The 11,412-nt window shown below is 42.5% G+C and overlaps 1 protein-coding gene across 1 annotated transcript in view; it reads right to left on the bottom strand.

The window, feature by feature from the left end:
• Positions 1-6,284: 6,284 nt before the first annotated feature.
• Positions 6,285-11,412, bottom strand: part of LOC130276599 (deoxyribodipyrimidine photo-lyase-like) — a 31,180-nt gene continuing 26,052 nt past the window's right edge. Inside the window, exon 8 of the mRNA XM_056526190.1 lies at positions 6,285-7,296. Within this exon, the coding sequence (XP_056382165.1) occupies positions 6,758-7,296 (539 nt within the window). The 3' untranslated portion in view covers positions 6,285-6,757. The remainder of the gene's footprint in view (positions 7,297-11,412) is intronic.

The following is an 11,412-nucleotide window of genomic DNA, read 5'->3' as shown; positions in this document are numbered from 1 at the left end:
TGGATTCTCTCATGAAAGAAAGTGATTGTCTGTTCGGGTATGTTCACACTGAGGAATTGGCTAGGAATTCTCCCTTAAAAATTCCGGCGCGGAATTTCCGTTTTTATTTTTTCTGTGCGGAATGAAATGCAGGAGGAAACTTTTTTTTTTTTTTTTTTTTTTTTAGAATTTCACTCGGAATTTCTGTGCGAAAATTTGCTCGACGGAAAAAAATAACATTGCAGTCTATGGGGATTTTACGCGGATTCCGTATGAAGAACATGTTCATTCTTCATGCGGAACGGAATTCCGCATTGGAATTTCGCATGCGGAAATTCCTCAGTGTGAACTGAGGTGCGGAATTCAATTTGAATCAATGAGGTATGGCACTGCTGAACGAATTGGAGAGGAATAAGCGAGCAATATTCCTCTCCAATTCCTCAGTGTTAACATACCCTTATGGAGATAGGGGGAAATTTATCAAAACCAGTGCAGAGAAAGACCAACCAATCAGATCGCTTCTTTCATTTTTAACAAAGCCTCTGTAAAATTAAAGACACGAACTGGTTGCTATGAAAAACTTTTCCTCTGCACTGGTTTTGATAAATCTCCCCCATAGTGTCTAGTATAATCATGGTGCCGAGAGCTGAATGCTTCCTCTTTAATACAGGTTTTCCAATAATGTATAATTAAAAGAATAATTTGGACTATTTGGTTGTTATTGCATTTTCTATATATGTAGCAGAACAGACACAGTTATATGAATTATCTCCAAAACATGTTCTTGTTGCCTGAATTTGTTTGGGAATCTAGGGGGAGATTTTTCGAAACCTGTCCAGAGGAAAAGTTGCTTAGTTGCCCATAGCAACCAATCAGATTGTGTTTTTTTTATTTTTTTTTATTTTCCCAGAGGCCTTTTCGGAAATAAAAGGAGAAATCTGGTTGCTATGGGCAACTCTGCAATTTTTTTACTGCTGAATAAGAAATAAAGTTCTCTCAGCTCACCACCTCCACGGTCTGCAAGGACTTGAGCCCGGCCAGGCTTGATACTTGTAAGTGAATGAAGAAATGTAGTCCAGCAGTCCCTTAAAACGTAGATCCTTTATTACACTTTTCTTTAAAAATACAGAGCACACACCATGCACCTTCACCTGGTCAGCAAACCACTCCTATGGACGCGTTTCGAACGCATGCGTTCGAAACGCGTCCATAGGAGTTGTTTGCTGACCAGGTGAAGGTGCATGGTGTGTGCTCTGTATTTTTAAAGAAAAGTGTAATAAAGGATCTACGTTTTAAGGGACTGCTGGACTACATGTCTTCATTCACTTACAAATGTTTTACTGTTACCAGGTTTTGATCTCCTCCTTAGGGTGCGTTCACATTGAATAATTCAAGAAGAATTTACTCGAGTAATACCTCTTGAATTCTCTGCTCCAAATTAATGCCCATCCCCCTCTGCCCATTGACTTTAATGTTTCTTCCGCTGTCCTGTTCACACTGCGGAAATTCCGCTAGCAGAATTCAGACGCTGAATTCCTTTCCGCTTGAAGAAAAAACATGTTCATTCTTCAAGTGGAATCCGCAAGCAGAATCCAATAGAAGTCAATGGTTAAAAAAAAATTCTGCCCGACATAGGGGGAGATTTATCAAAACCTGTGCAGAGGAAAAGTTGCCCAGTTTCCCATAGCAACCAATCAGATTGCTTCTTTCATTTTGCAGATACCTTGTTAAAAATGAAAGAAGCGATCTGATTGGTTGCTATGGGCAACTGGGCAACTTTTCCTCTGCACAGGTTTTGATAAATCTCCCCCTAAGTTTTCAAGCGGAATTCAGAAAAGTAGATTAAATAGCTGCCTCCTTCATTTCGGCATGGAAATTCTGCTTGATGGGTAAAATGACAGAAGGCAACAATTTCCTGACCGCACCCTTAGAGTACAAAATCGTCACATTTCTCTTACCAATCCTTGTTCTGATCTACCATATGAAGTATATAGCTATCTGTATCTCCAAGCGGTATTGCTGGTGATAGGACTACAAAACTCCACAGATGCAGTGTACACCACACTCTTACCTTTCACATAATATGAACTATATAAGATTAATAGTTGTATTAATTCAGTCACCTGCTTATATATGGTATATGCAGAATTTGTATGCTTTTATTAACATAATTTACACAAGAAACAAAACTTGGTGACTGAGCATTGTAGCTCCAGTGGGTAGTGTTATTATGGATCCCACATGTGGTCACATACCGTATTATAGTAAAGAAGAACCAAGCTGCACACTGGAGCTTTAAACTGTGTCTGTCACATGCAAAAGCATTTATTATAATGTATATAATAACATATGTATATTTGTAATGTGTAAATTTTGGGGTGAAACAATGCTGTCTTCCCTGCTGTGAGTCTCTATGCAGAGAAAAAAAATACAGGAAGTGTGGACGGGACAAGCAGGGTTCCACGTGAGTACCCCTTTAACCTCTTAAGGACCATGGATGTGTATACACATCCAATGGCCCTTAACCGGGTATGACACGGGCTCCTGACTCGAGCCCGCGTCATACCACCCGGCCCCAGCTGATTCCTGCAGCTGGGGGCCGGCGTTAATAGCCGACATGCGGCAATCGTCGCAGGCGGCTATTAACCCTTTAGATCGCCACTGTCAAAGTTGACAGCGGCGTCTAAAGGTGCCTGTATTCAGTCCCTGGTGGTCCAGTGGGGTGGATCGCGCCCCCCCCCCTTACAGCGCGATCCACTGCTAAGGTAGCCTGAGGGCTTACCTCTCCTTCCACGGCGGCTCCGGCTCTCTGAATGATACAGCCTGGCAGGGTCAGGCTTTATCATTCAAGCGGAGAGAACACAGATCACTATGGTTCTATACAAAAGTGTGTAAAAAAAAAAAAAAAAGTTTAACACACATTAACCCCTTCCTTATTAAAAGTTTAAATCACCCCCCCTTCCCAAATTCCATATAAATATATAAACATAATAAAAATAAACATATGTGGTATCGCCGTGTGCGTAAATGTCAGAACTATAAAAATATATCATTAATTAAACCGCACGGTCAATGGCGTACGCGCAAAAAAATTCCAAAGTCCAAAATAGTGTATTTTTGGTCACTTTTTATATGAATAAAAAGCGATCAAAAAGTCCAATCAATACAAAAATGGTACCGATATAAACTTCAGATCACGTCGCAAAAGATTAGCCCTCGTACCGCCCCATACGCAGAAAAATAAAGTTATAGGGGTCAGAAGATGACAATTTTAAACGTATACATTTTTCCCAGAAGTACGACCAAATCAAACCTATATAAGTAGGGTATCATTTTAACCTTATGTACCTACAGAATAAAGACAAGGTGTCATTTTTACTGAAAAATGTACTGCGTAGAAACGGAAGCCCCCAAAAGTTACAAAATGGCATTTTTTTTCTTCAATTTCGTTGCACAATTATTTTTTTTCCCGTTTCGTTGTAGATTTCGTTGTAGATGTCCCTGCAAAGTAGAATTGGTGGCGCATAAAATAAGCCATCATATGGATTTTTAGGTGCAAAATTGAAGGGGGTTACCGTTTTTAAAAGGTTAGGAGGAAAAAATTAAAGTGCAAGGGGGGCGGTGATAGGACTCAGGAGGACCCCCAGACAGGCAGGGGGAGAGAAGCGGGTGGCAGCGGCGGTCTATGGCCCCCGCAAAAGCCGCTGCAGTTCATTGATTTAAAGCTCAAGCTTTAAATCAATCTGCAGCTGTGTCGCGGGGGGATAAATAGCCGATAACTTATACCGGAATATCGGTATAAGTTATAGGCTCTAACCTCCACATATTATCGGCCCTAAAAAAAAAAAACACATCTGTCGATCCCTATGCAAATGTAACCCCTTAACGATGCAGGACGTAAATGTACGTCCTGGTGAGCTGGTACTTAACGCACCACGACGTACATTTATGTCCTATACATAACCGCGAGCATCTGAGCGATGCTCGGGTCATGCGCGGCAGGTCCCGCCTGGTCATAGTAGCCAGGAACCCGCCGGTAATGGCCGACATCCGCAATCGCGTGGATGTCTGCCATTCACCCCTCAGATGCCGTGATCAATACAGGTCATGGCATCTGTGGCAGTGCGGTCACTAAAATGGATGATCGGATCGCCTGCAGCGCTGCTGTGGCAATCCCATCATCCAGAATGGCTCATCCTCACCTGCCTCCGCTGCCTTCCACGGGTCTTCTGCTCTGGTCTGAGATCGAGCAGACGATGACCAATAACACTGATGAGTGCTATGTCCTATGCATAGCACTGAACAGTATTAGCAATCGAATGATTGCTATAAATAGTCCCCTAGGGGGACTATTAAAGTGTAAGAAAAAGTAAAAAAAGTGAAAAACCCCTCCCCTAATAAAAACATTAATTGTCCCATTTTCCCTATTTCACCCCCAAAAAGTGTAAAAAAATGAATGTGTGTGTATATATATATATATATATATATATATATATATATATATATATATATACAGTGGTCCCTCAACATATGATATTAATTGGTTCCAGGAGAACCATCATATGTTGAAACCATCATATGTCGAGTACATATGTCTATGTAAAAATGGTAATTGGTTCTGGGGCCTCGGAACCATTGTATGTTGAATACATATATCTATGGGAAATTGCTAATTGGTTCTGGGATGACCATTGTATGGGGAGTGTTTAACAAACCAGGGTGCCTCCAGCTGTTGCACAACTACAACTCCCAGCATGCATGTACAGCCATTGACTGTCTGGGCATGCTGAGAGTTAGTTTTGCAACAGCTGGAGGCACACTGATAGGAAAACATTGATGTATGTGGTGTATAGTGTGTATATGTATTGTATGTGATGTGTGACATTGCATACAGTACTGTACAGTTCTTTAAATACCTTCAGGGGGGACAGAATGTCCTCCATTACGATCCTGCCGACTACAGCTCTATAGGAAAGGAAGGGGAGGGCAGCCAGCAGCTCATTGGATGCCTGCAGCAAGATGCTGCAGGCTATTGGCTATAGCTGCACTGGGGGGGCGGGGCTTACACAGAGCTCACAGTGGAAGCCTGCGTGAGTTAGCAGGACAGCATGTGAGTAACAGGAGGCAGAACGGGGCACACGGGGCACATTAAACAACTGTCAGTTGCTGAAGTTGTCAGCGCTGTCAGATAGCTGTTTGTACGATGGCCCCAACACACAGCAGCATCATATGTCGATGCTGCCTTCAACATACGAATGGCTCTGAGAGGCCATCATATGTTGAAATGATCATAAGTCGGGGGGTCACTGTGTGTGTGTGTGTATATATATATATATATATATATATATATATATATATATATATATACACACATATACACACATACTTGATATCATCGTGTTCTTATAGCATTTAAGGCTTTTCATGTAAATAATGCGACACTATATGATATGGCACAGGTTTAGTGCTCTTGATATAACTTTTAAAAGGGGTATTCCCATGCTGAAAGCAGCCAAAGAGGGGAATTTACCCAATCGCAGTGTTTCTTGAATACCTCCAGCAACTGCAAACAGACCAGAGGAGGGCAGTAAAACCAAAATGAGGTGATGGGAATTTCATTGATAACACAGCAGGTTCCATGTAGTGAGTGCTGTACATGTTCTAGATGTTTCCATTTGAGGGGATGGTATATCAGTAAGTCAGCAAGGACTGCCTCAAGTAAGGGAGAATTTAGTTTTTTGTTGTGCTATTCTCTGGTCACCGTTCATAATCTGCTTTCTTGATGCTTTAGCCTTGTATAAAAGCACCTTCAAAATTTGTCATAAGCTGATGCCCTGGGTGTAAATGACCATTGTTATTCTTTTTAGTGATCTATAATTACCTTGTACTTTTAGAAAGAAGCAGAGCTGCAGTGTAAAGTATGGAGGAATGATAGAGCAACAGGGAAAACGCCACTAACTGCTTATAAATGGTACCTAATGGGCGTTAAGAGCAATAAATAACTAGAGAGTACCAGCTGGGTAATGCTTACTGGATATCAATTTATTCCTAAGGGTTTGTTTATGGAGTGCAGGTTTGAGGGAAAAAATAAATAAATCTGAAAATATAAAGTCTTTGTTTGTACTGCTGTTTAATCCCTGGTTAGGGAGCAATGTCATGAAGCAGCAAAACGTGCCCCAGCACTGCACTATATGAACAAGTCCTTACACATAACAGGTATAAAAATGTAAATATATAAAATACATTTCAGCTTACCTGTGCCAGTGCATGGACCCCAGAGGCATCTACACCATAGTAGAGGGGAAAAAAAGCATCCAAATCTGAGAATGGCTTCAAATAAAAACATCCACTATTTATTAAGAGAAATACAAAGGTAAAATAGATTCCATTAAGGCTCACATTGCAGTCGGAATCTTGCACTTTTTTTTTCCTCTGCTAAACTCCTGTAAAATTACCGGGTCACCTATTGGCCTCATCCAAGTGAATGGGGTCTGTTGGGACCCAGTAGTAGCAGTTTGCATCCAACCCATTTTAGTGTCCGATCTGCTAAAAACAACAACAAAAAAACAGATAAGACCCTTAACGGGTCGGATGTGAACCAAAAAACTGGATAATGGAAAAGTGCAGCACTGAAGATGGATTAAAAACAATCCAATAATTATTAATACAGTATAAATGCTGGCTGGTAGGACAGAGGTAGTATAGTGCTAAAGAATAAATAAAACCTGATATGTAACAGATAAGTAATGAAGTGATAAGCCATATAGCATTGTATCTCCTAGTTAGCCAGGTGAAAGTAAGCTGGAGGGATTATAGAGAAGGGGTCGCTCCTTGGAGTCCTCCTAGTAGTTTTCTTTGGGTCCCTGGGTTGTGGGATGTCCTCCATGATCCTCGCAGTCCTTTCCCTCCTCTCATACAGCTGGGCACCTTCATGGATTGTACTGGCTGTAAAGTGTCTTTCATTCATGTAAGCAATGGTTTCATCCCGCTTACGACTTACATAGCCTTTCAGCACAGTGTTGTAGGGGTTGTCCTTTGAATCAGGCCGTAAAGTTTTATATTTGAACTCCTTCCTTGTGATGACAGGTAATAAGAATCGTCCTGTCCGACTTTCAATGACATCGTCTTCTCCTTCAGGCTGCCCCAAAGTGAGAGCAAGAAGATGATTGGGAACGGGAATCATGTCACTGCCGGACACCTCATCTGTGTACTCGGGGTGTGTTTTACGGACTTCTACTATATCCTTCAGGGACTGTTCACGTCTGTCTTCCAAATCCACTATAATGCGGTTCGGGTAATTTTCACCCAAGGTGACGCCTTTAAAAGAAAAAACATATTAAAAAAAGAGGCAGTGTAAATGTAGACTGGTCTCTTAGTTGCATCTTACAGCTTTATATCATAAAGAGTTGGACTCCTGCCATTCTACAGCAGCATAAAAGTACCAGCCAACTCTCCTGACTCATCATTTAGGGTATGTTCACACTACAAGATAAAGCAAGGAAAAATGTGCTGCTTCATTCCTCCTAGGGACTTGCACCTTTCTGCTCCATGGTAAATAGAGCAGAAATTATATAGAATCTGCTGCAGTTTTACACAGCAATAAGTGTTGAATAGGAAAGAGTGACACTACATTTACCCACTTCTAACAAGAGGGGGAGGGGGGGGGGGGATTTATCATTGTTTGTAGGGGTTTTGTCTATTTCAAAAAGTGCACACATTTGATGCGGGGGGGGGGGGGGGGGGGGAACTGTGCCAAAAAGAGAAATTAGTAAGGTTGTACAATAATCAATATTATGGATTGATTTGTGCAGTAGTCATGAATTTACTATGTGTGCCTTTTTCAAAAAGTCACAATTCTGATGCATACAGCCCTCAAAAGATGCAACCCCAACCCACCTTTAGGAAAGTGCCTGTGGGGAACAATTACAGTGGTCCCCCACCATACGCTAACCTCTCAGAGCCCATCCTATGTTGAAGGCAGCATCAGCATACAATGCTTCTGTGTGTCAGGGCCAGAACGGCTATCCGGCAGCACTAACTGCTTCAGCAGCAGTCTGATAGCCTTTAATGTGCCTCATTCTACCTCCGGTTACTCACGTGTCCCGCAGGCCTCCACTATAAGCTCCATCCAGGCCCTAATTCCAATAAGCTATTAGTAGATTCTGAATGCATGCTTTGTTCTAGAACCAAACCAGAGAATTATTTGCTATATTTCTGTCTTACCAATAGGGGGAGCTAAAAGATTCTTTTGTACATAGACATTATAATAGTTATTTTGTAAGGAACAATAGTTTAAGGTGGTTTAAAAAAAAAAAAAAAAAAAAAAAGGCCATTAAGTTTATCATATATCCCTACTGTGTTGATCCAGAGGAAGGCAACCATTAAAGAGAAAAAATTCCTTCCTGACTCCAAAGATGGCAGTCAGAATAAATATCTGGATCAACGTTCTGTCCCTATAACTTTAGTATCCATAACCTGTAATGTTGTTACTCTCCAGAAAAAAAAACACTTCTTATGACCTATATTTGTATTCCTCTCCAATGACTGCGGATGTGGCAAAAAGCAGGGTCTGGCCAGGTCATCCCTACATAGGGCTCTACACTATTCCTGTACCCACATGGAGTGATGATCCTAAAAAGGACAACCCTGCTTAGGAACCTACCTCTAAATTCCTATAGCACCCTGGTCTAGCTAACTACACGGTTTCCTATCTTACACTAACTGGCTCTGGCCCCAAAATAGGTGCATTACCATTAAAGGGGTATTCCAGGATTTTTATTTTTTATTTGACTATGCTATAGGGGCTGTGAAGTTAGTGTAATTCATAATATAGTGTCTGTACCTGTGTGTGACTGTTTTCTCACAATTCTGTGATTTTCACCCCACTATTTAACAGCATACAAAAATTACTGTTGTCGCAGATTTTTCCCAGGTTGCAATGCAGCCAAGACCTGACTCACTAAGTCAGCTGATAACAGGGAGCCTGTCTGCTTCAAAGGGGGATGAGGGATCAATCTGCAACTAATGCAACAGCTTGGGGCACCCTGATTGAAAACCACAGGTCTTTTGTTTCAATGGGTGAGGTGACTGATGTGTGGGAGGGAGGAATCGTTAATTTCTAATGATAATTTGTTTTCCCTTAGTCCTAACAGTAGCACAGATGGGGTATTCCACCCCCCGCGAACTGGTAGGACAGATGGAAGTTTTATTGAACCTAATTAAACAATCAGTAAGACACACCCACAACCCCCTGTATAAGTAAGAGGGTCATCCTCTGCCTCATTGTGTAGTAACAAGAAGAACTAAAGGTAAATAATAGAAGAAAATAACTTAACTAGGGAGGGAAAGTTGTGCTACTGTTAGGACTAAGGGAAAACAAATTATCGTTAGAAATGAACGATTCCCTTACGTCCTAACCAGTAGCACAGATGGGGAAATGGCAAGCAGAAACCCTATGAGGGAGGGCTCTCATGCCTGACGGCAGATAATACTGTCCGTCCAAATGAGGAAAAATCGGCCAATCTACTGTCAAGTCTGTAGTGGGTGATAAATGTGGAGAGTGAACTCCAGGAAGCAGCTTTGCATATATGTTCCAAGGGAACAAGACTCCTTTCCGCAAAGGAGGTAGATACAGACCTGGTGGAATGAGCTTTTACAAACTCAGGAGGCTCCTTACCTTGGGATACCATGGCAATACGAATGGCATCTTTTACCCATCTACTGATGGAGGGCTTTGAAGCTTTAAGACCTCTTTTGGGTCCTGAAAAGAGAATTAGCAGATTTTCATCCTTCCGAAACTCCAAAGATCTTCTTATATAGATCTGGAGACATCTCGAGATATCTAGGCAATGAAGAGAACTATCTTCATTGGAGGATGGAGGAGGAGAAAATACTGTCAGGGATATAACTTGATTTATATTTTGGAATGATGGAACCTTAGGTATAAAGGATGGCATGAATCTGAGTAACACTCGATCCGGCAAAAATTTAGTATATGGTTCACGTGCCGAGAGCGCTTGAAGTTCCCCAATCCTTTTGGCTGAAGTGATTGCCAGTAAAAAAGTTATTTTAATGGTAACAAACTTCATGTCCACCTCCTCCAAGGGCTCAAAGGGGGGAGATGCTAACCCCTTGAGCACCATCGATAAGTCCCATGCTGGGACAGGTTGTATAATTGTAGGTTTTAACCTTGAGGATCCCCTCAAGAATATTTTGACTAGTGGGTCTTGAGACAATGGTTTATTGAGAAAGGCAGAGATGGCTGATACCTGCACTCTGAGTGTGGAAGGAGATAGATTCTTGTCTAATCCCTCCTGGAGAAAGTTGAGGATTGTGGCAACAGCTGGATTCTGTCCAGGTAGTTGTTTCTTGGAGCACCAAGACTGAAAAGTTGTCCAAATTCTTTTATAGGCTCTGTTAGTGGACTCCGCTCTGGAATGCGAGAGGGTATTCAAGACCGCACTAGAAAGCCCTTCTAGATGTGGAAGGGACTGGTCAACCTCCAGGCTGTCAGGTTGAACATTTGAAGATTTGAGCAGCTGTGAGTGTCCCCCGACACTAGTGCTTGCTCTGGGGGAAGCCTCCAGAATTGTCCCCGACTCATTTGCAAGAGTTGGGTAAACCAAGCTCTCTTGGGCCAAAATGGAATTATGGCTATGACAGAGGCTTGGTCCTGCCTGATTTTCATCAATACCCTTGGGATCAAGGAAATTGGAGGGAAGATGTAGGCCAGCCTGAACCTCCATGGGATTGAGAGAGCATCGATTGCTACTGGGTTGTCTTACCTGTACAGGGAACAAAATCTCACCACTTTGGTGTTGAACCTTGTTGCCATAAGATCTATTTCTGGCATGCCCCACCTGAGTATTATTTGTTTGAACATCTCTGGATGGAGAGACCATTCTCCAGTTGAAAGTCCTCTGCTCAGGCGGTCGGCGATCACATTGAGAGATCCCCGAATGTGAACTGCCGACAGGTGGGTTAGGTTCCTCTCTGCCCAATCCAAGATCAGACCCACCTCTCTGAGGAGGCTTTGTGATCGAGTGCCTCCCTGCTTGTTGATGTACAATACAGCCGTCATGCTGTCGGATTGGATCTTTACTGCTTTCCCTTGAAGAAGAGAAGCAAAGTGGAGGAGTGCTAATCTGATGGCTCGAATCTCGAGGAGATTGGAGGTTAACCCTCTCTCCTGAGGAGACCAAGATCCCCGCACTAACAGATCCAAGAGATGCGCTCCCCAACCTACAAGGGACGCGTCGGTAGTAAGTATGATCCAAGGGGGTTGGATCATTGACTTGCCGTCCTCGAGGTGAGACCACCATCTGAGAGAGGACCTGACTCGATAAGACAGGGAGTGGCACTTGTTTAGGCCCGAGGGCCTGAGATTCCAAGTGGCGAGCACCTCTGATTGAAGAGGGCGTAGATGCCAAAGAG

This window comes from Hyla sarda, chromosome 6 (genome assembly GCF_029499605.1).
Source record: "Hyla sarda isolate aHylSar1 chromosome 6, aHylSar1.hap1, whole genome shotgun sequence".
NCBI lineage: Eukaryota > Metazoa > Chordata > Amphibia > Anura > Hylidae > Hyla > Hyla sarda.
Note: the sequence above shows the minus strand (reverse complement) of the source record. Positions and strands in the feature narration are given on the sequence as shown.